This window comes from Condylura cristata, unplaced genomic scaffold (genome assembly GCF_000260355.1).
Source record: "Condylura cristata isolate star-nosed mole 26May11 unplaced genomic scaffold, ConCri1.0 scaffold00024, whole genome shotgun sequence".
Taxonomy (NCBI): Eukaryota; Metazoa; Chordata; class Mammalia; order Eulipotyphla; family Talpidae; genus Condylura; species Condylura cristata.
The window spans coordinates 9,528,658-9,553,871 of NW_004567125.1; the positions used below are offsets into that span (position 1 = coordinate 9,528,658).

Sequence of the window (25,214 nt, forward strand, 5' to 3'; positions counted from 1 at the left end):
ACATATATGCCAGACAGAGATTTTCCAGGACGGAAGTTGAAGAAGCGCAGCAGTGACATCTCTGGAGACAGGACAGTGATTGCAAGAGCCACCTCCTCCCACTGTTGTCTCGGGTGGCTGACTTACCCAGTAGTGACGGCATATTTGATGTGGTTGCTTGTGGTATAGATAAAGACCCCACTCTCATCCCAGGCCCCACTCTTGACACGGATGTTCTCATGAATGTTACACAGAGCCTCCAGTTTGCGGTTACAGATCACAATGGCTGTAAGAGGCAAAGGGCATGAGTGCTCTGCTGGACAGGTGAGTGAGGCAGGTGGCAGGTGGGGTAGGAGGCTGGTCTCCATAGTGAGGCAGAGATAAGAAAGACTTACCATGTTTGGCCAGGAGTGCTACATGAGACATATCTGCTGACCAGATCACATATTTCACCTTGGAAATCTTCACAGACGCCAAAGTCCTGGGATGGGGAGAGAAGAGCAGGAGTGGGCCTTCTTCCCTATCCCAGGCGAGGCTATGACCTATCTCCTTTTCATCATCATACTAATGAAGCCAAATTTTTTGAAATAGTGCTAAATAAGCATCTTCTGTATCAGGCTCACACTATACACATTCTTCTTCCACCCCACCTTTCCCTTCATTCCTATGGATTATCAGGAATTTGTATGTTTGATTTGCCAGACTATATGTTGCATTATCATCTCTGTTATCCTAAGCCCTGAAAACATTCTTAGTTCAAACTCTTAACAAATGAGTGACTATGCCCCTCAATGTTTGGCTTATTGTGTGTACAGGCTGGAGGGGATCTAATAGGGTATAATCCAGGAAGTAGTCAAGCCCCGAGGCAACCTCACTAGGGAAAAGGTTACCAGTAAAAATGTCTGCTTTTTCCTACTACATGCCTGTCTGATGAGGGGACCCCGGATATGTTACCGCTTCTGCTGTACGTCAAAGAGGGTAACGGATTCTGCATCCCGAAGCAAGAGGTTGCCGGTGCCAGCGTAGAAGATCTCATCACAGTTGGGCACCTGTACCTTCTTGGTGATCTCATTCTTCAGATTCTTTATCAAAAGCTAAAATAAGCATCAAAGTGGAGTTAAGAAAAGCACACACATATAAGAAGACAACAGAGGACAGTGCCCGTCAGCAACTGCTAGCCAGTTTCACTATATGTTTTTTTTCTCTTGTTCAGGCCACTCTAACCAAGATCTGCCTTAAGAATACTTCCTTCCTTCAATTAAACACCATCCTGAAGCCTAGCTGGAGTCTGATTTTCTCAATGAAACAGAGAACAGTACTTCTGAAGCTTAAATCTCAATTAAATACTTTCTTGAGATGGCTTCACTTATCCTGTTCAGGACTATTTATATTTTAAGGATGACTAGAGGTGAAATAGAGAGGAGCAAATAGTCCTCATGTAGTCTACCTATTTCAAATGGATGAGTTTGGCTCCTGTCTTGTCAAGAGTGACTTTCATTTGGTTCTTAATCTGGAACCAAAAATATCAGTTTTAATGTCTTTTTATCCAGGGGAATTGGAGTCAAGCAAGTGTTTGAGGAGCCAAGGTACCCAGAGGAGAGGAAGTAGAGAACGCTCTTTCCTTCACAATGCAGAGGCCACTGGTACCACATTCTCCAAAGTTTTATTCTTTTAGCCTTAACTCACCGAATGCATCCGATCCAAGACAGCAAACCGATTTCGAGCAACCCAAACGGCTGTCAGGCCTGAAGATCGTTTCCCTTCAGGGGCTGAGAAGGACAAAACCAAAGGTGGAAGCATGTGGTGAGGCCCCGGCAGGTGACAGCGTCAGGTGCCACAGAGCTGTTGGTCCTGCTGGCTGCCATGCTGTTTTCTCCAGTTCAGCTGCTTCCTAACTAATTCAGCTGTAACCTGAGGCTATTGTCAGTGACTCTTCTCCACCAGTCCCCTCCAAACTCCAACCTCCACCCCTGCCAAGCCTCTTTTCTCTAGGCCAACTGACTGCATTTCAGCCAACACTATGTCCTGGCAGAAGGGCCGCCCATCCTGGGAGACAGCATACTCCATCAAGCTAACGAGCAGGGCCTCCCTCGCCAAGCTGTGGTACACCAAAGCAACCCTTCAGTGCCTTGGGCCTCCTAGCTTCACAATTCCAGAGTAGATGGAGCCCCCACCCCAGGACGCAGCTGCTGTGTCGCTTTTAACATGCAAATACAGATCTCCTAGAGAATAGGGTGGGGTGAAGGCTCCCATTTCAATCTGGGCAGGCCAGTTCCATGCTGGGCAACATTTATACAGAGCTGTTGCTCCATAAATGTCAATCAACCATTCTTTTTACCTTAAAGAAAGTTATAAAATGCTGTCAGTTCCTGAACACTTTAGTGGCTATTAGACTTTTGAATGGGCACCCACTCTCTAGGAAACTTAAAGAGGGATACACCGAGGATGAATAGACGTACTCTTTTATCTATTGTATTAGCAAGAAACCACACTCCATCAGAACTCCCTGGCCACCTTTGCTTTGAACTTCTCTGACACATGCAGCAACTGGGGTTACCTGCAAAACTAATTATCACAACCAACACTAATTTTCCAGGGGCTGCAGAACCACATAATTCAAATTTCTGCACTGTTGCCTACTCTTTCCTTCAGTCTTTCACTGGGTTGTACCTTTATTCTTTTACACATTATTATCTCCCTCAAAAGACGAAGAAGAGAAAAAAAGTAATAAAACAAAATAAAGGTATTTAAAATTCTGTTAATTACAAACCAGAAACAAATGCAAGGGAGTGGGTAGGGAGGGACCAAATCATAATATTTAGTCAAAATGGTTTAATAAATGTCTAGGGGAGGCTATGATTTATGAATGCCAAAAACATACTAGTTCTCTCTGTCTCTCTCGCCGTAACCACTTATTTTTCACCAGCACATGGCAAATTTATTAAAGATTAAAGAAACACATGCACATAAACAGGCAGGCAGTCTTAGAGGATAAGAGCTGCCCATGACATTTAAAAGAGAGTGAACTGGATTAACAGCAATAATGACAAGTGGATCTACGAAAGGAAAAGAACTAGCAAAACACTTCTCGGGAATCTGCTGGAGTCATAGAAGTGCACCACAAAGGGGTAAAGCACAGCACTATGAAGCTATCACAGCCACTGCAGCACCAGTTTTGATCCCTACTAGGGAGGTGACCCACATGCCACAGCAGACCTCTCCTGAGCCCTCCCACCCCCGCTGCTCCCCTCAGCAGTGTGTTTCAGTGGATCCGCCTACTCTGCTCCCCACTCTGTCTCTGGTGACTCCGCTCCTCTGGCCTGTACCCTAGTTCTGTATGTATAAATAATCTTTAAAAAAAATAGGGCAACTTGAGAGTGGGGAACCACTGATCTATGTGCCCACAAGAGGAAGAGATTAAAAGCAGCAGGACCCAGATCTGTGCTGAATGTGTAGTCAGCAAGCTCTCAGGGCAAGGGCACCAATAGGAATGGTGATGGGGGGTGGGGCGGGGAGGTCTCAGCTGGATCTGGGTCCCTGGTGAGGTGTGGGCTGTTAGCACGCCCATCTTTTGACATGAAAAGGAAGCAAATTGGGTCTGGATGTGGATAGGAGAGAATAAATCCCTAGTCCCAGGATGAGACACTACAAGATTGGAACCACATTTCTAAATAAATGAAAGTACAAGGGTGACAGTCCTATCAGCTGACAATAAACCAGGATGCCACGCTGTGCTGAGAGAGAAAATGGAGAGATTCTAATAACCAAATTATAAAATATATATATCTAGCTGGAGTCATAAAATGGAGGAGGGACATGAATATTTCACACCACAGTCGCCTCTGATGCTGTTGTCAGCGGCACCTGCCAACAGACATGAGTGATGTGGCCGAGGCAGGGATGGAAAGTGATACAACTTCAAAGGAGGGACAATGCGGGTGAGGAGAGCTAGAAGCAGGGCTGGCAGAAAAAAGGACACCTACCATCAGGATTCTGGGAGTCAGCATCCTTGGGGATGGTGTACAAGTCATAGGTGCTGTTCTCCAAATTGCTGGCTCTCTGGAGAGGAAAGGAGGAAACTGTCAGTGGGAGGTACCCGACACCAGTCCACTCTGACTGAGAGCACAACACCATCACGTACACAGCAATGTGAGGCTATTCCTTTCTCACCTTTCACCCAGTGGGCATTTAAATGTTTCTACAACTAAAATTACAGAGCTCTTTGCCAAAGAACTTAGCATTCATGTTCTTTTTTTTAATCTCCCCTCCCCACCCCAGACTACAGATATTTGAAAGAAAAAGTCAGGATTGTTCTCTAATCCACAAGTTAAAAAGACAAGGACCCAATATTCTGGTGCCCCACCTGAGTATACTCATCAACTTAAAAGTCTGTTTGAAGAGAAAAAAGACATCAGAGAAAACGTTTATTAAAGACACTGCAGAGGGAAGAATAGGACTGTGGGGTACAACAGGACTGGGATCAGACACTAGAAGCACACAGGGAAAGAAAGGCGTTTATTCTTTTCAAACTAGCAATAAGGGCACTACAATTAGGATCTCATTTCTCTTTTATTTTTCCTCCAAACTGCATGGAAGGAGTTGAGGGCCACTGAAAGGAACCCCTCACAAACACAGCTTTTCTAGTTTTACCTAGATAGTGGCAACAAGGTAAGCATGTCCTTTACACAGAATATAGTCCTAAATATTCTCCCAACTTGCTTTTAGAGATTTCATCATTCACATTAATACTCCATTCGCTAAGTTTAGAAGTCATTAGCCTTTGAGAGGTATAAATTCACAAACCCTTAACATGTTTAAGACAACTGAAGTCTATCTCACTTTGAACCTGTGTTCACTGTTAGGTCTCTCAAAATAATCATATAACATCTTCTAAGTAGCCATGAAAGATTTCCTAAGGACACAAGAAAGAACTCTGTGGGAAAGAGGGAGCTCCCAGGAGGACTCCACAGGTTACTTACTGTACACAGTAGGACAGCATTTTCTGCTGGATTGTATGACATGTTGAACACTGGAAACTTGGAACCACTAGACATACATAAAGATGAAATTGGAAAGAGGCATAAGGATAGAAGGAAGTCAAGAATTACTTTTATACCTCCTACTTATCACTTACATAAAACTTACTTTTCATCAGGAATAAAAGTAAATAAATGTTACAACCATTATCTTTTTCCCTTTAAGTCATGGAGATTTGTGTATCTCAGCTTGACCAAACAATTTAAATAGCACACCTAGTACAAATCAAATTATCCAACAGAAGGTAGGATTAGCTATCTCTCTGTTGTGAGTGGGATGTATTCTTGGATACAAATTCCTGTACATGACTACAGCGGATACCACGCACATGATGTGATCCATCTCTGGCTCGTTCTCCTTAGAGTGTTCACACTAACCCCCTTTTTTATTGCAGGGATGCTGGAGGGTGGTTATCAAACCCTCATGCCAAAGTCTGTCACCATGAATGTTTCAGCACACTGATGCAGCTGGCTTTCCAAGAGGACAGTTCCTTTGCCAGGCCTCTCAGAGCTTATAGCATCTTCAGAGTTTAGCACTTCCAGAGACATATATTTAGAGTTGTGGGCATTTTATTGGAAAGCAAAGGAAATTACAGAAATGCCAAATCAAAGGCAAGAAGGTCTCTTTTTCTGTTTTGCAAGACATCTGACAAATGGCAGTACTAGCTCCTCTCCTCCTGGTCACTAGCATTCCCAGCAGGGGAATTCTCATTCCTCGTAGCCCCCCACTTGCCATCACATGCTGGGGTTTAAACTGAGCAGTCTCCAAAATGGGGATCTGTGAGTGGAGTTGAAATACAAACTGTTCAGGGAACAGAGCCTGGTTTGTGGGTACCTCATGATAATGGAGAGAAGCAAACTACTAATCTGACTCACCTCCGCAACTGCATCACGGCGACATCTTTAGAGCTGTTGAAGTCCAGCTGCCTTAAGAATCGGTCCTTGACATAATGAAGCATGTTCCCATGGACAGCATAGGCTGGCCGCTCCCGCTCTAGTTTGAACACAATCATGCCACCATCATGGCCTGGGGCACAGAAAGAAGAATTAGCAGTAGGCAGGAAGAAAGCTGGAAACAGAAGCTACACAAAGATGAGAAATGTATGTAGGTACGTATATGCACATACACATATACAGATATATACAAGGAAGTTAAGATACCTAAAAGCACCGCTTATTTGCCTAATTTCTCACAGTTCCTAGACTCTTTATTCATGTTTTTGAATTGATCCTTAATTGTCCCATCACACTGTCACATTTAGACACACCCTTTGTATGTTTCCTTAATGCTCTACACAGACCTCCACTGCCTAACTTTTTATCCTGCATTTGAACGGTTTAAGTCTATCACCCCACTATACCATGAGCTCATTCCCTGAAGGAAGAAATTATAGGAATCTCCATTCTCCCCCAGGATCCAGCATATATTAACATGAAAATATTTACAAATGGATGATTTAAAAGACTTTCTGGTTGTTATTAAAATATTTTGCTTTGGGGCTTACCTGGTGGCCCAATGGTTATGTAGCAGCACTATGAACCAAGTGTGAATGAGTTCGATTCCCAGGCAGGGAGGTAACAGACCTCTCCTGTCGCTGCTCCCTCAGTAATATATTTCATTGGATCTACCTGTTCTGCTCCCCACTCTGTTTCTGGGGAATTCTCTTACCCCCAGCATCTCTGGCCTGCACCTCAGCTCTTGTATGTATAAATAAATAAATCCTTAAGCAACAAAGAAGAATTAAATGAATGAATGAATGAATAGCTTTGCTTTCTTTCTCTATTAGCATCATCCAAACCCTAGGTGAAAAATTCCACCTTCATCTGCCTCATCCAATACACATAGACCAGATCACTCTTTCCTTGCCCAAAACCTTTCCAATGGCTATCCAGTTATTCAGAATAAAATCCGAGATTCTAACTGTGGCCACAGGTGCTGGACAACAAGGCTTGTCTCGCCTCCTCTTACTTTGCCCATTCCTGTAGTCCAAATGGCACTGGATGTCCCTCAGTCATTCCAAGCCTTTCTCGTGAGTGGCCCCTGCTGTCCCCACTGTTGATGGAGCTGTCATTCTCCTTCACCTTCATGAAAACTGATGCAAAGATAATCCCACATTCTTCCTTCTCTATTTTCCCTCCTTTAACTTAATTTTTCTTCAGAGCAGAGCATTTTCCATCATGCGTTATTAAATGTATTTTATCGTCTATCTTCCTTCACTACAAGGAAAGGTTCTATAATATAGCCACTGTATGACACACTGTTATGATCCCCCCTCCCAGACGAGAGCCTGATGTTCAGTATGTATTTCTAAGTAAATGAGTAAAATTTTGCCTGTAATTCCTCTGAGAATGACAAGTGTCCAAGTTTAGTTGTCTAAGTCTCCTAGGAAAATTGAAGAGAGTGTGCTTTAATGACAAATATATGTGGTGGACAGAAAACACTGAAATACTACTATAACTCCAGGAAGGTGGTAGGGTAAGACAAAGAATCAACTACATGACACTGAGGATTTTATTTTTCTGTCACCCTACTATGAGTTTTCCAGAAATAAAACTAATGGAGACTCACTCTCAAATCTTAAGGGTTTTGAACTAAAATGATGGAAAAAAAGAGAAGAAATGGTCCTTACCTGCTGCAAAGAGGTTAAGGTTGGGGTGGGCAGCAAGGACCCAGAAACGATCGTGGTCCCTGCGGAAGGTCTGAACCCCAGTCCTAGAAAAGCAAAAAGGTAAACAAATAACATTAATTTCTGAGGAATCTTTAGCCTACCATACACAAGACTATCTAGTAGTAAGCTAGAAAGCTGACTAAAAAAATTCAACTAGTGACTGTAAACTGCGTATCTTAGATATAGTTATGATAAATTCTATCAGGGAAGAAGAAACTTCAAACTTCGTATTTCAATTTTCTCTACATGTTATCATTTTTCTGCTTCATTGTTTTCACTATTTCATATTTCTCTACTACAGAGGAGTATGTTAGATTTAGAGAAGAAGGATGCATGTGAGTTTTTCTGCTTGGTAGGAAATCTGTACGTGTTGGCTGATCTCTAGGTCTCTTCAGGCTTTCACAGTATATGACTTTTCTATATGTGGAAGACGATGAGACACAAACAGAAGTATTCTAATATCATTTCTGAAGAAGAGAAAGGGGGCTTTCTCCTGGATTTTGTCACATACTATACCTCCCCTTACCGCTTAGACATATCCCAGACTCGGATGCTCTTATCCTCAGAATTGCTGAGGATTAGTTCCTGGCGAGGATGAAAGACGGCGCAGGACACGTTGTTGTAATGGCCCCGGCAGGTATCAACTTCCCAGGCTTTTGACTCTGAAGGACAAAAAAAGAATCAGATTATCATATAACTCCCTACAACTCTAAATATGGAGTCTGGGATGACATATGCTCTAACCAGTGTAGGGTAAGGTATTGAGTTGGCATCTTCTTTCTACCAGGTTGGTTATCTTTATGTGAGCCTGTGATGCTTAAAATTCCTATCCTTGGGCCCTCCGTGGTGGCACAACAGGTTAAAGCACAGCACTGTGAAGCTATCCACAGTCAATGCAGCATGAGTTCAATCCCCGACTAGGGAGGTGATCCACATGGCACAGAAGACCTCTCCTGTTTTACCCTGCTTGCTGTTCCCCTTAGCAGTGCATTTCATTGGAGCTGCCTGTTCTGCTCCCCACTTTGTCTCTAATGAATCCTTTCATCTCCTGCACCTCTGGCTTATTCCCCAGTTCTTGCATGCATATATAAATACAGATATTTTAAGAGTTATTTATGCATACAAGAGCTAGGGTGTAGGTCAAAGGTGCGTGTGGATGAGAGGATTCATGAGAGAGAGAGTGGGGAGCAGAAGGTGAGATAGGAGAGGTCTGCTGTGCCATAGGGCTCACCTTTGTGTTCAGGGATTGAACTCAGTGCTGCAGGGGCTGCGGATAGCTTCACAGTGCTGCACTTTAACCTGCTGTGCCACCAGGGAGGGCCCGATAATCTATTTTTTCATTCTGACTCTCTTATCAATTATAATGCCTTTCTCCAGGCCCTCCCTGATGGTGCAATGGGTTAAAACACAGCACTGTGAAGCTATCGCAGCCACTGCAGCACTGAGTTCGATCCCTAGCCAGGGAAGTGACCGATCTGGTGCGGCAGACCTCTCCTGACCCGGTAGCTGCTCTCCCCTCAGCAGTGTGTATCAGTCCATCTGCCTGTTCTGCTCCCCACTCTGTCTCTGGTGAATCCTCTCACTCCCTGCACCTCTGGCCTATACCCCAGTTCTGTTAGTATAAATAAATCTTTAAGAAAAAAATGACTCAAATTCTTTTAATAAAACTCTGATTTAAAAAGACACTGCACCCCCATGTTTACTGCTGCTTTATTTACAATTGGAAAGACATGGAAACAACCCAAATGCCCATAAGTAGATGACTGGATTAAAAAGATGTGGTACAGGCCCTCCCTGGTGGCGCATCAGGTTAAAGCACAGCACTAAAAAGCTTAAGCCACTTCAGCATGAGTTCAATTTCCGCCTGCCCTGGAGGAGATCCACATGGCGAGGCAGACCTCTCCTGACCCGCCCACTGCTCCCCTCAGCAGTGTTACTTCATCGATCTGCCTGTTCTGCTCCCCGCTCTGTCTCTGGTGAATCCTCTCACCCTCCACATCTCTGACCTATACCCCAGTTCTGTATGAATAAATAAATAAATCTTAAAAAAAAGATTTGGTACATATACACAATGGAACATTACTCAGCAACCAAAAATAAATAAATAAATAAACATAAGCTTTTTGCAGCAATATGGAGCTGGAAAAGATCATGTTCAGTGAAATAAGCCAGAAAGAAAAGGAAAAATACCGGATGGTTTCACTCATAGCAGGAGTATAACAGACCAGCAGAGAAAATAGTAATAATAATGAACAATTATATACCAGAGACATTTTATGGGGGTGGGAGGGGGAATGGGATCAGAACTGGGGTGGGAAGAGTGCACTGGACTATTGTGATGGCACACGGGTGATTTGGTGATGGGGTGCCCCCGGGGATTACAACTGAGATAGAAAAAGGCACAAATGATGTAAAAATAAACTATTGTATTATTTAAAATAAATTAATTAAAAAATATATCCTAAAAATAGTCTTTAAAAAAAATAAAACAATGCCTCTCTCCATCATGCTTTATCTCCTTACCCTGCTTTATTTGTCCCAACAGTACTTGTCACTTGCTGTCATTAAAGAATGAACTCTTTCATATGGAAGTTTTCCAGTTTTAGTTAGCTGCCCCTCTAGAATCCCCTTGGACAATACATAGCTATTGAATGAATGTAGCCTTAATACTTCCCCAAATCAGGATACGTAAAGTGGGAATAAGACAATTTTAATGCTCGAGGATTAGCTTAAGGTAACCACCTATGGCAGAAAAATGGGTCATCTTCTAGAAGACTTGGCCACTTTATCAACAGTTAATTTATTAAGACACAGTGATAAAATCACTGGCTCACTCACCATTCATGCGCCAGATCTTCACTTGACGGTCATCTGCCCCAGATACAATTAGGGGCATAGTGGGATGGAAGGCTGCCCAGTTTACTCCCCGATCATGACCCTGTGAGATAAAAGTAGTTCTCTTAAATATGCTCCTGTTACTCACAGCAAACCAGTAGACCATGCTTGGCATTATATGAATGTCTCTCACTGTTCCTATAAAAAGATTCAAGAGACTATGCTAAGACTTGAACAGGAATGTTATTATCACCAAATTTTCATGGGAATTCCCTCATCTATGTACTCCCAGATTCAATTTCATTGGCATTGGGGGTACAGTGCCTTTTTTGGGTAACTTCTCTACTTCTATTTTATTTCCATAGCTAATTATTAACATCTCAAAGACTCAGTCATAATTTAAGGAGGAAATTCTCAAAGTGTAGTTAAGAAACTCTTGAATGTTCCTAAGAATATTTCAAGAAATCTGCTAGCTGAAAAGGATTTTCATAATAATACTATCTAAAACAACAAAATGCTACTTTTTTAAAAGATTTATCTTTATTTATATATGCATTCAAAAACTGGGGGTGTAGGTCAGAGGTATGTGGGGTGGGGTGAGAGGATATACCAGAGACAGACTGGGAAGCAGAATAGGTAGATCTACTGAAATACACTGCTGTGCCATGTGGGTCAACTCACTGACCACTGCAACTCATGCTCCAGTGGCTGGCGGCAGCCTTAGAGTACTGAGACTTTAACCCTTGCACCACCAGGGAGGCCCTATTTACCTTTTCAGTCTGATTTTTCATGAATGTAGAGTTCTTCAGAAATAACATAATATGATAACTGCTTTGGTGGCTAGTGGAATTTATATATTCCATGTTTTAAAATGTCTTGATTTTAAATCCAAATATGGTAAAAACTGACAGATAACAATATAGACAAAAATTCCTTGGGGTCTTCAATAAGTTTTAAGTGTATAAAGAGATCTATGACGCTTAACAATTGCTTATTTTAAGATGTCTTATGCTTATTTAGGTATCTGTTTTCAGTGCTATGACAGAGGCATAGCTAAGACAGTATTAATTAGCAGTATTTTTGAGAGACATCATGAAACACCTCCATTTTGAAATCAGATAGATCAAAGTTCAAATCCTAGTCCATTTATTTACTAAATACGTATGGACCTTGGGAAACTGCTTTTCTTTCAATCTTTTTTCAGTCTATAGGAGATATCTATTTCAATGGGTAATGTGGGAATTAAATTAGGTAAAGGTATTTTTAAGTTTAATTTCTTTCCCTTATGCTTTCCTACTTTTCCACGTCCAGCCACTTGCAGATGGCTGGTAATCAGTAACTTTGATTAAACCCTTACAAGAGGCTTGAGAATAGGCCCTTCTTTGGGATGGTGCTGGAGCCACTGCCAGTGTTCTGTTTCTTCCCAGCCCCTTATGTAGCACAGAAGCTTCACTTCTGTTGGTTCACCCACTCTTCTATTTCCAGTGCCTCAAGCAGTGTCTGGCACTTAATTAGCACTGCAAAAATCCACGTTGGTGTAAATATGAAGGGCATGTGGCTCTTGCTCCCTAGAGAAGAGCCGGAGTACACCCTGGCTGTGCAGACAGTACCTCCAGCACGTGCTTCACCACAGCATCTGTAGTACCAAAGAGGTCCACACCAGTTATTCCCCTCACATCCGACTCCACTGCACCGGGGGACAGATTTTTTTTCCTTAGACCTTTGAAGGAATAAGGAGTGAAGATGAGAGATGCATATAACGTTATCTAAAAACAGCAACAAAAGCACAGAAAAGTACAGCAACAGGTTAATACTAAAGAAAAAGGGAAAAAGAAATTCAGAAAGACTGGAAATGCAAGAGCTCCTATTTCTTTTTCAAAACATTCAGAATGCTGAAGAGCCTTCTGATCTGCCCAACAGACCCACTACAGGGGTTTCTTCCCACAGGAGGCCAATCCAAACTTCTTAAACAAACTTCACTCTTGAGTGTTATCTGTTTGAGCAATGCCCATTCACCAACGTTCTTAAAGTGTGGTCTCAATGGTAAACATTCAATTTCTACTTTCAACTTTATAAAATCTGTAGCAAATTTTCTTCTATTCTCTCAAAAAATTTTGAAAGAAAAGCAACTGAGAGGGCCATAATTTAGTGTTTATTGAACCTTTTAGGCAACTCAAGGGGAAGTTGCAAAGGAGTCAACAAACTAGACTTATTAAATATAAAACTATTTTACACTTATTAAGTATAAAACTATGACCCTATGCAAAAGTATTCTCATTCTCTCTATCACTGCAGAGGACAAAATAATTAAAACTGCTAAGTCCTTTTAAGTTCTTGATAACATTGGTTACAGATCTGAACACATATGTTTTATCATTTAAAACTTTGGCAGGCTAGTTTCACAAGGAGAGATTGGCCCAAAATCAAAAACCATGGAAAAGAGATACCAGAATAAGAAGACTCTTGTTTGTATCAGACCCACATTTACAACTCAACTACACCTATCTTAAGCTATTTGTTCTCTAGTCAGGCACAGTATTGTGATAAAAATACTGCTACCTTCCGTTTGAAAAGTATCTTGTGGTTAAACCAGATTAGGTGATGTGATCCTGAAAACAACCCTTTAATAGGATAGAAAATAGAATTGGAATTAAATCTATCTTTTGAAGTGTTTGGGGTGGGAGGGGAGGAAAATGAACTTTCTGGCAATTATAAAATAAAATGGGGGGAAATAAAAGCCATCATTGAAAAGAAAATCTACATAGGCTTAAGCCTAAATTTTGGGGTTTGCAGGGAAAGAGAGAAATCTAAATTTAACGATTATATTTACTTTCATGGTTTTAAAACTGCAATATATTTCCCCTGAACAGCAAGTGCTTAAAAGGACTCCAGTTTAAACTATCTTGCCCCCTGCCCAATATAAACATTTAGCCAATAGGTACAGAAAATAAAACTGATTCTTTCAAAAGTAATGCACTCTCCTAAGGGTTCCTAAATACATTATCACAGGATGCCTCCTTTCACTTATTTCACTTGTCCCTTTAATAAGACCTGTCAACTTTTTCTAATGAGTCTAGTGAATAAAACAGATTACAAGGACGATACAAAGACAAGACAGCTGTGAGGAACTTCACTTCCAATAAGCTTCAAACAAACACATTAAAAGGAAAGCTATATGACAGAATGGAAACCTTTGTTGTACTTGTTTATAATGATCCAGGAAGAGGAGGAGGACAAAAACAGACAGATGAATAGTGACAGGCAGTGAAAAGATAACTCAGAGAGAAATATTTGAGCCCTCAAAAAGCCACTCACTAAGACTGAACGACAGATGGAAAATTTCTAGAGCAGCTACCCAAATCCAGAGGGAGGGATGACACTCAGAAAAGACCAATTTGATGCATGCCTCCCAATGAGGACCAGAGGGACTAGTACAGATAGAGGTGAAGGAGAATTTGGCAGAAAATTAATAATTTTTTAGTACTTGTTTCAAAGATTAAGCCTAAGGCTTAATCTTTGAATTACATGGGTTTGACATGCAAAGTTAAGCTTATTAAAATAATGTAGCTATCAGTTTACTTGGAAACTCAACCTAAAAAAGTAATCTACATCAAGAGTACTTTCTGCCAGGTTAACACAAAAGATTTAGGTAAGCTAGGCCCTGGTAGGGCTTAATCCTCATGGGAAGCTATCAAGAAGACAGGCATTCCTCTAAAGATGTTTCCTGTCCTTTCATAGATACTTGAGAAGTTAAGAGTTTTCACCAATTTGCTAAATGGAAGGGTAATCTGACTCATAGCGAATTTTTCCTTCTTAGAAATATTAACTTTGGTTACTAAAAGACCTGAAAGTGAACTCCTTATCCTGTGTTCAGATCTATTTGAACCCAGGTAAAAATAACTGCTTAAAAGAATATACTGATTTCTAGAAAGGGAAAGAATGCAAAAGTCTAGACCAGAAGTTTTTATTTGATTAAATACCAAAGCATCTTCTTCCACTCCGGTTAAGGGGTTACTGAAAGTCAAGAGAATCATGAGTAGAGAAAACATTTAGAAATGGTAGAGAGCATTAACACTAATACACCAAGTGAGCACACAATCTTCAATTTTAGCATGTTAATTTGTATAGGTTTTCCATGCTCCCTGGAAGCAGACTATTCCTATTAGGTATGCTGTGGTAGTTTATTTTTTGGGTTTGGGAACACTCAATTTTTTTCATATAAATTAATGGTAACAGAGTGTCCAACTCTCCCCCCTCTACCCCCTCAAAAAATCAACCTACCACACAATACTAAATGAGAACATTCTACTTCCAGATGGGAGTGGTGGTGGAGCACCTTATCACATATACCAACCATAAGAACTGCAATGTGTTATAGTAATTCATGCATTTCACACATTCAAGGCCCATATAAACCCCAATTGGGGGTGACATGCTCTCCTTCTCTTCTCTGATTCAGAGCCCTTTTAATTCCAATGCAAAAAATGTTTTACTCTACAAAAATAAAGAGAAGTATTTCTTGCCTTGGGCATTTCATGATCACCAATGAGAACTCATATACCTAACTGTATGCCAAGGGAACCTGATGTGCTGGCGCCAACAGCACACACAGCGGAGCACTGCAAGTGCTCTCACCCAGGGGGCTACAAAAGAATTAAGGTCCAAGGGGCAAAAGTGTCAGTTTGTGCATGTAACAAACTAACTTCCCCTATAATCTAGAACAGCATTCATTATAAACTCCCCTGAGAAGAAAACAGTCATTCAAAAGTCTTGGAATGCTACTTCATTCTGTCACAGAACCCCAGTTGAGAAAGGCTATTTTAAATAATTGCTCCAGATCAGCTGGAACAGCAGAAGCTGGGGTCCAACTTCATCAGTCTTATACCCTGAGACAGAGCAAGAGCTTTGAATGTGTGTAGAATGAGAAGACACAGCTCAGTTACTGAGTGAGTGAATAAGCTCCCTGGTAATAGCAGAGTAGAGAGCACAGGTTCAAGCTGCCTGTCCCTAACTCCTCTTATTGGCATGGCTGGTCATATCTGGGTGCACCTCAGAAAATCTTGCCAGTCTGACAAAAAACTGCAATGGCAAAAGGCCTACAGTAATAGCATACAACTGCCTGATCTGTAATACCAGCTTGTCAATACCACTCCCTTCCAAATTAGAACCTGTGAAAACTACAAGACAGCACAGTCTAGTCCTACTGTCCAGTTTCCTCATGTCCCCTTTGCTTGTCTCTATGCTACATGTATCCTAAACAAGTTACTACCAGTGCTCCAAATGCTGTACCCAGGAATCCAATGTTCAACTTGCTGTTCACTAATGGCTTCTAACACAGCTAGGACTTACTGCCCAGTCCACCGTGCCACAAGGGAGCTGGGACATTTTCCTCTCAGCCACAGAACAGAGGTGCCCCCTTATCACCACAAAGCTCTAGCCAGGACCTATGAGGTGCCTTTCTTTCACAGAATGAAAACACTGTCTTGTGGTCTAGATGCTGACCTTTCAGAGCTCCAAACTCTGAGAATTTCTCGAGCAACAAATACAAACCGAGATGAGCAAGTAGTAAACCATGTAAATGGGCAGAGAACCACTGCATTAAGAGTTACATTTCCATATGCTAACTTAAGAGTGGACAGTTGTCTGTCCAGCATGCTGACCTCATAGGGACAGTCCTTTCTTTGCATTTAAATCCTTTGCTTAGCAACTATCTAGATCTCCTCTACACAATACTATATATCTCAGTCCCTACCCCAAAATAAAAGATGTATAAACTGTGAAAGGAGGAATAATTCCAATGAACCAAATGCAGAAGTTATTTTAATTTCTGGTCCTAGAAGTCTAGCCATTAAAAGGTGTTTTGGACACAAAATCCCCTTCTTCCCAAAGCTCCTCACTCTAGGAGAAATACAATAGTGGATTTCTCCTATTTCTAAATGAGTCAAACACCAAGAGTCCTATTTGTCTGCATTAACCAATCCCTAAATTTTCATTTTTCTCAAAGATGTAGTTTTAAAAGTTTCAGTGGAAAGCTAGATTCTTAATAAATATCCCCTAAGGTATATAGATTTTAATTAAAAACAGCAATCTAAAAAGTGAAATTTCCTCAGATTAAATGAATTTTCTATAGTGACTATTTCTCTTATGGAATATCTCTAACATATAGAACTATGAAAGCAGATTTGTGTCCCAGACACAAAGATGCGATGAGAACAGAATAAAGTTTCTAGTTCTAAGCCAAATACCCTCAAGATTTTAGGCAATTGCAGTTTTGTGCCAGACATGACGAGGTTGTCCCCTGAACTTAAGCAGCTCACCAGAAATATCCCAAACGCGCACAGTCTGGTCCAGACTGGCTGATACAACCAGATCTTCTGATGGGTGGAACTGAGCACACATTACATAATGGTTGTGTCCTGTTAGCACACTGTAAGAAGAAGACAATACAAATTAGAGGTAGGTATATAAATACACTCCAACACAATAAATGCTGTTCTCCACATTCAAAAGATGCAGATTCAATTACAACAGGTCCTCAAATAACACTGCTTCATCCATTCATTTAGTTAAAGCACTGATGAGAAAAAAAACCATATTCCTAGCCCGGGTTACTGTCTTTTAAGTGAAGTTGGCACATTCTGCTAATGTCTGCATGATTTCTCCGGGGACTTCCATTTCTTCCTATATCTCAGAGATGTGCATGTGAGGTTTACTAACATGGTCTGTATGTCCTAGCTAGAGTGAGCACAGAGTTTTGTGTGAGGTTACCCTGCAATGGAAGGTTCCGACCCAGGGTTTGGTCCCATCTTGTGCCTGGATTGCTAGGAGGCAACAATCCTGGCTGGAAATGAATGAATGAAAACAATTCACTACTTAGTATTAGATGTGTTCTGGGTCTTTAAGTTTGATGATGCTTTTGTGACCATAAATAAGCCATAGGAAACTTAACTCTTGTTAAAACTAGTTTCCTTACTGTTCATTCGAAGTTGCAATTTCCAAGTACTTATCATTAAGCACCTACAAATGACAGTGAGGATTTACTCTCTATATAATTTTTTGGAGGTAAAGGTGGGTCACCTAACAATTCTAAACTAATAATAACTAACAAGACCATCTATTTCAATTATGGCTCTCATCTTGCCTTTAAGGCTTTAGTATTTAAATATTAATTTCAGGAGAACTGAGATTATACAGCTCTCCTCTCAGATTAAAGACATTAAAATATCAAAATAAATAGAATTTTAGTAATTCACATTGGAAACTTGTATTGCAATAGGCATCCCTTTTAAAGAATATCATTTTAAATGATTCTTTCTTCTTCATGAGAAGATCTATACCCAAACACAAAGCTGAACAGAAATTTAGACCCTGACTCAGATTTCAGGGAACAGAATTGAAAACTAGTTAATGGTTTTATTACAAAAGCCTAACTACACAATATCCTTTCCCTAAAAGAAATGACAAAGAAATCCAGATTCACAGTTTACTAATGAGACTGCCTCTGTATTTATCATCTTATACCTACAAGGACCTTATTAATACAATGAGTAATTAATCAGCAAACATCGCCTTTAGGGGAAGAATGAAGACTCTGAACCCTCTGCCACTGCTTTACCAGACACAGGTCCTAGACTGCCAGTTCCACACGCGGATGGTCTGGTCATCAGAGGCGCTCAGAATCCAAGGATATTCCTGAAAGATATTGCAGATAAAGGGTTTGAACATAAAACAAATACGCTCTTTCAGACTTCTGTAACCACTTCTCTCTTTGGAGAAGAACGCCATTGCCTAATGGGAACTCTATTAGCTAAGGGACTGCTACTTCTGATGGCCCCAGCTGGCTGCCTCCTTCCTATCATACCATCAGGTTCCCCAACTCTGGTACTTTTATCTGTAAGACACAAGAATGGAAGTGGAACAAATGTACAATGGATTTTCAGAAGCAAGTAGTATAAAATACATTCACTTTTATATAAATGTGTGCATATATATGATTCTGTAGTTAATCTTTAACTTTAGGGTAGGAATATTGTTTTAGTTTGACTTCTTCCTGTCAGGTTATCCAGTGTTAAAAAATTCCCAAGTCTCAATAAACAAAACAGAAAGTGACAGGTACAATTTAGCTTTTGTACAGTCTATAAGCTTATTGAAAGGACAAAGTATTTCTTGTTCACAGTACACCTCCAGTATTGAGCATAAAACTTAATTACAAAGCACACAAATACTTACTGAACTGAAAGTATCAAGTAAGACTCCAGTTAGATGCTCACTTGTTCTGGACAAGCATCTTTAGCAAGTCCTTTATAGCACTAAGAAACAGTTCCTATTAAACAGAATATCTTACGAGTAGTCATCATTCACAAATGTCTTAGGTATAATTTTTACAATCATTCTATCCTAGAACCTTTTCAATTTTTAAAAAGCAACAAAGTATACTAGGTATGAAATTCTTGTTTATTTCATTATATTCTTTCTAATTTAATTAAAGAGTCTTAATTTACTGAAAATCAAGGAACTGTACAAATTAATTCTAACAGCAAACATCTAGAGCGATCTCATCAAGTTGGGACTGGTTCAAGGGCTTGGGAGTCTACAACGCAGAATAACTCTGTTACCTGGAAGATCAAAGACAGTAAGTCTGGTTTAAGGGAACAGTTCTTACCAGATCCTCAAATCCTAGGATAGAAGCACATGATTGGAATGCTTCAAAACATTTTAGTTTATCAAAACAGAATCTTGCATTGACAGTACTTAGTAATACCCCAGCTGGGACGGGCCTGCAAACTTGTGTCTGCTAGTTCAGCACACTTGAAATTACATTTCTAGTTTCTTCTACAGAGAAATAATGGCTTCCTCCCAGAGTCCACTGAATCCAATTAAACTAAATATAACCTAGTGTGATTCCTTTTGCAGAAGGAAACAAAACAAAAAGGTTAACACCAGAGATCCTACAAGAGCTACTCCATAACACAGTTATCAAAGCATGGATTTTTGAGGATCAAGTAGAAAATTCTTCAGGGGGAAACTGAAGAATGCTCATAGCTACTTACATGATGAAAAAATGTGGTGCGGATATAATCTAAGTGCCCAAGCAACGTGAAAAGACAGCGCCGAAGCTTGTAATTCCAAACCTGCAAAGAGAAATCGAACTAAGGAATAGGACATATAGATCACAAACCTCTAAAAGAGTCAGGTTTCTCAATAAACAAATTTGGACTTATGTTTTGGTACTTCTAAATAGGTAGGAACCTTGATAAGGAGTCTTGTTTAAGGTTGGAGGCAAAAAGACCAATAATGAAGATATATATCAGCTAAACAATATATGGCGGGGGATGGGGGGGACATGCAATGCTAGTGGAAACCTAGATAAAATTATGGAAATATTTTTCATTTTTTAGAGAGAAAGTATCTTCACCTAACATGAGAAAAGAGGCTCTATATCCAGGGTTTAACTTAGAACTTTTCTTTTGACTACATTCTGAATATGAATATAGACTCTCAGTGTTTTACTTATTACCTTAGCTGAAAGACAAAAAATAAACAGATACCATGTCTCCAAAGGAAGGAATACTGTAACATATGGATGGCATCATCTTCTCTTAGACTCCTAATTTGATGGCAAATGATGTTCATACATTCATGGTCTGTTCTCAGCTATCACACAGATTTTTTAACTTATTACTATGGGAAATACTATGTTACTCAGATTCAGCTAAGCAAAAATAAATAAATGAATGAATAAATAAATAAATAAATAAATGATAATGTTAGATAAGCTGAAAAAAGATCAAAGTACCAGGTATCAATGGATACAACTGAAAAGGACAAAACTAGGACCACATAAGTAAGATAGCTCATGCTCCACATCTAGAAAACATCTCCAAAGGTGCAAAATCAAAACATATTGTTTTCTTTTTTAACATGAACACTTATTTATAATCTGTGCTAGCCACCTGTTACTTTTCATTTTTTATATTTAAAAAACTGAAATTTTCTTTTATAAATTATAAAAAAAATGCTTGTCACAAATTTTAACAACCCAGAAGTAGGATTATCCAAATAAGAACGTAAGCTCCCTAAAGGCAGGGTCCTTGTGCACCATGTTCAGCTAAATGCTGAACACCTAGCACAGTGATGTACACATACCAGGTGCTCAACAGGTGTCTGCAGAAATGAGTAAAGGTGAATATTGTTAACATGAAAAGTAAAACACCTTCATCATCACCTGCTGAATCACCTATAAATACATATCTATACTGTGGAGTTTTGAGTTTCACACAAAAACTAGATCATACCAGAAATAGCTTTTATCCCGAAACTGTCTTTTCTCCTTTATGGTCCTCTAATAAACTCCAGAACAGTGAATACTTAAAAACCTATACGGGCCCTCCCTGGTGGCACAGCAGGTTAAAACACAGCATTAAGAAGCTAAAGCCACTTCCGCATGAGTTCGATCCCCGCCTGCCCTGGAGGTGACCATAAGGCGTGGCAGACCTCTCCTGACCCGCCCGCTGCTCCCCTCAGCATGTACTTTGTCCATCTGTCTGTTCTGCTCCCCGCTCTGTCTCTGGTGAATCCTGTCACCCTCCACATCTCTGGCCTGTACCCCAGTTCTGTATGAATAAATAAATTAATTAATTAAAAAAAATACCTATACGGTTTTAGACTCTGGCCATTTGTTGGGGTTCCTGTCTTACTCTTTGTAAATAAAGATTGATTATTCTAATTCTACATTAATCTGGACATAGAAAACAATATTATGACCTACAAACAACTTTTTTAGGTAATCTTCCTTTCATCAGAGAAATATAAATCAAAACCACAGCCTAACAATATTACATACCCAGTAGATAGCTAAGATAATTCCTTTATGTACTAACAACTTTATAGAGATACAATTCAAATCCCATATAGTTCACCCACTAAAAGTACAGAATTCAATGATTTTATAGTACAGCCATAAAGCACACATCACCACAATCAATTTTAGTGCATTTTCTCATCCCCCAAAGAAAACTAAACCCATAGTCATCACTACCCTTTTTCTCTCAACCTCAGACAATAATCTATTTTCTGTCTGTATTGACTTGCCTGACCAGACATCTCATACATGGAAGGTGATTTTTTAAGATTTATTTTTATTTACTCATACAAATAAGACCTGGGGTATAAGCCAGCAGTGCAGGCAGGTGAGAGGATTCACCAGAGACAGAGTGGATAGCAGATCAGGTAGATCTACTGAAGTACACAGGTGAGGGGAGCAGAGGGCAAAACAGGAGAGGTCTTTTGTGCCATATGTGGGTAACCTCCCTGGCCGGGGATCAACTCATGCTACAGTGGCTGGTGATAGCATCATAGCCCTGAGAATTCAACCTCTATGCCACCAGGGAGGCCCCCTGATTCCTTTTTTAAACTAATAATCATTTTTTTGGGGGGGGGGGAGCTAACTGTTCTTAACACTGAATGGATATAGTACAAACAATAAATATTATAAATATTTTATTGGAAATACTGTAACAAAGTGACATCCTATGGAGTTTTTGAGGTTTACTACTAAGTACCTCAGGATGCAGTACCTAAAAACAAGAAAACAGAAAGAATTGTGCTTCCTATAACTCTAATATAACTTTGAAGTGTCACCTAGCTGCTGCTAAGTGATCTATAATCTATAACTCACTGATGTAGCTTCAAAAAAATAAACCTTTCTCTTCATAAATTTCACTGGTCTGGTTGAATACATACATCTCCCATGGCTTAAATGCTTGCATCTCTTCAGAAATGCATATACTGACACCTGACCCATAACCAGAATCTGGTCAGGTTGGCACTTTGAGCTTGGACTGCCAGCCTTCAGAACTGGAACACAGTAATTCACCACACTGTACATGCTATTATTTGAATATATACTTAAGTTCTCTATTAGAATAAAAGGGCCATTAGAATAAAAGAGAATGTTTCTTAATTATTTTTGAATTCCCAAATTATAAAAGTGTCTGATACACAGTAAGCACTTACTAAGTATTTGCTGAGTAAGTGTCCAGATAACATTGTCTAAAACCTGCAGTGTGTGTGAATGAGATGTCATATTTTTGAGTCCCTCTCCTAATTCTCAAACTCCATGTCCTGTCTTTCACTCCCAGTCATACCTTAATCTTATAGTCATCTCCTCCAGAAACAAAGAGTGGTTGCTGCTTATGGAAGTCAATGCCTCGTACTGGGCCTGGAAAGAAAAGAGGCAGTTAAAGAGAGTCCTGTCCCTACTCTCTAAGGTGACAGTGATCAAGGATATTTTAGTTCTACCCCTCCACGCTCATTAACCCCAATGTAAATAGTGCCAAAGATCAAGTGACTCCAGAAGACAGTATTTAGATCTCTTTAAACTTCTTCCTAAAAACTTATCTTACCATCATGTTCATCAAACTTGTCAATGAGGGTACACATTCTATAGTCCCATAACTGGATGACCCCATTGTGTAAACTTGTCAGGATCCAGGGCCTTTTGGGGTGAAAACTGAGCCCTGCAACCAAAAAGAGAATGATACAATGAGTAAATTAAGTCCCAAAATATCACATGTTAATTCTAATAAAAAAAGTAACAACTAGGTTAACCCTAGGTTCATTTATTCACTGGATAGTAGACATTGTAAATTTCATGTCATTTGAGGCTGGATTTTTATATAGTCCTGTAAATACTGTTGCATTCTGCTTCAGGAATCAATTATTTGGAATCAGTTGATCCTTTAAGGACTTGCTTTTAAGGTTTGCTAGGGTGTGTCCATGATTCTTTAAATCTAGGTTTGATTTGACAATGTTCATCTGACGTCTCTGTATAATAACCCATAGTATCAGGAGATCTTTCCACTCTGTTAGTAGGAATACAAACTATTCCCAGTCCTTTGCAAGCTTCAGGAAGTGTTCTTATTTCTTCTCTTCAGTGGTTCTTTCCTAGGCTTTGGGTGGTTTCCTCACATGTACAAGCAGACCACAACTCAAAAGGCTTTTTCATTAAACACTTTACATTAAACACAATTCCTCCTCTGTTTTTTTTTTTTGAATGATGACTCTGTAGAAGAACTGGGGTATAGGCCAGAGGTGCAGAGGGTAACAAGATTCCCCAGAGAGAGAGTGGGGAGGATTTACTGAAATATACTGCTAAGCTAAGGGCAACAGTGGCAAGACAGGAAAGGTCTGCCGCATCATACATAGGTAAGTTCCCTGGCCAGGAACTGAACTCAGGCCACAGCAGTGACAGTGCTGAGACTTAACACCTAGGCCACCAAGGAAGCCTAACACAATTCTTGTCTACTTTTCCATTAAGTTGTTCATTTTTTCCATTATAATCTATAGGAACACTTATTAATGGATACTGATGCAAATATTATGACTTCCCCTCATCCTGCCACTCTTTTCTTCTCTCCTGCCCAACAAGGCACTTGGGGCAGAAAACTCAAGGGTTGTGAAGAGTCATCTGCAACCATCCAGAAATCTTCTGTGACACTTGTCTCACAATCAAGGTTCCCACAGAACTTGAAATTGCTCAGAATCTATTCTCACATTAATAATGGCTTCCAGTTTTGGGGTTACTCATTCTATACCAGGCACTGTAGTTAAGTTCTTTTCATATACTCCCTCATCTTAATTCTCTCTGTAAGAAAACGTTGCTTATTCACATTACAAACGAGGAGGCAGATTTAGAAAAGTTAGGAAGTCACTCAAGGTCACATAGTTCGTTAGTGGACATTTCACGATTCCCAAGCAAGTTCATCTGACTTCAAAGACCAAGTTCCTAAGCACTTTCCTATACCAAATACTAGTAATTATTGACACTAGTATTGACAATAGACTACTACTGAATATTCAATACTGTATTTTTTTTCCAAGTCTAAGGAGATCTTCTCCATCTTTTCCATTCTAACATTCCAAGAGCTTAACACCACGAAAGCAGCAAATATCATTTGCTCTCCATTCCCATTCAGTGATAACTCAAATTCTACAGTTGTCATATTTAAGTAAAAAGAAAGATGCCCAGGTAAATTTTAATTTTAATGAAACATACAAACATCTCTATGTTGTTTATCTGAAACAGATTTAACTGGGTGTCCTGTTCTGTATTTTATCTGGTAATTTTATCAATCTCTGATTTCGGGGTTACAGGCTTCAACATACTATTAACATTGGAAACAATGTACTGTGATACTGTGCAGCCAGGAGACAGCAAGTGCTGGAATCCAAAATTCTTACTGACTTGGATCGAAAGACCACCCACCCGTCACAGCCACCTCTCACAACCCCGTAGGGCTACTTTGCACATCACGGTCACAGTTGCTGGGAGGAGAAGGGTTGGAAAACAGGCCCGGGAAGGAGGGAAAGAATTGGGAGCGGCCCTCGGGGTCCACACAGGATGGGAAACCACCAGAATGAGAGGATCTTGCCGGGGGTCAGCGAGGTCCCACGAAAGCGCCGGGTAAAGGCCTTCCTCCCGCTCCCCTTCCCCTGACAGCACGGTCGCGGCACACAGCCTCTGGCCTCCCCTTCGTCCTCTCCGCTACCTTTGACTCGCGCGCTCTTGGTCTCGAATTTGGTTAGCATCTCGCCGGCCTAGGATCCGAGGGGCTAAGCCGAGCCGCCGCCCCGCTGGAATCCAGCAGGCTCCACGTCAGCGCCCTCCGTACCGGAAGTTCACACACTGACTTCC

The 25,214-nt window shown here is 40.4% G+C and overlaps 1 protein-coding gene across 2 annotated transcripts in view; it reads right to left on the reverse strand.

The window, feature by feature from the left end:
- Window positions 1–25,188, reverse strand: part of COPA (coatomer protein complex, subunit alpha) — a 36,635-nt gene extending 11,447 nt beyond the window's left edge. The window contains exons 1-17 of one of the 2 annotated variants that reach the window (XM_004688382.2): window positions 25,069–25,188; window positions 22,924–23,037; window positions 22,666–22,739; window positions 19,570–19,650; window positions 18,135–18,211; window positions 16,837–16,946; window positions 12,130–12,239; window positions 10,523–10,622; window positions 8,211–8,346; window positions 7,646–7,728; window positions 5,892–6,042; window positions 4,959–5,025; window positions 3,963–4,038; window positions 1,666–1,748; window positions 934–1,073; window positions 375–460; window positions 127–265 (exon numbers count right to left, since the gene is read on the reverse strand). In XM_004688382.2, the coding sequence (XP_004688439.1) occupies window positions 127–265; window positions 375–460; window positions 934–1,073; window positions 1,666–1,748; window positions 3,963–4,038; window positions 4,959–5,025; window positions 5,892–6,042; window positions 7,646–7,728; window positions 8,211–8,346; window positions 10,523–10,622; window positions 12,130–12,239; window positions 16,837–16,946; window positions 18,135–18,211; window positions 19,570–19,650; window positions 22,666–22,739; window positions 22,924–23,037; window positions 25,069–25,108 (1,667 nt within the window). In that variant the 5' untranslated portion in view covers window positions 25,109–25,188. Of the gene's footprint in view, window positions 1–126; window positions 293–374; window positions 461–933; window positions 1,074–1,665; window positions 1,749–3,962; window positions 4,039–4,958; window positions 5,026–5,891; window positions 6,043–7,645; window positions 7,729–8,210; window positions 8,347–10,522; window positions 10,623–12,129; window positions 12,240–16,836; window positions 16,947–18,134; window positions 18,212–19,569; window positions 19,651–22,665; window positions 22,740–22,923; window positions 23,038–25,068 lie in introns of both variants that reach the window. The other variant, XM_004688381.2, reaches the window with a different exon arrangement.
- Between the last annotated feature and the right edge of the window lie 26 nt (window positions 25,189–25,214).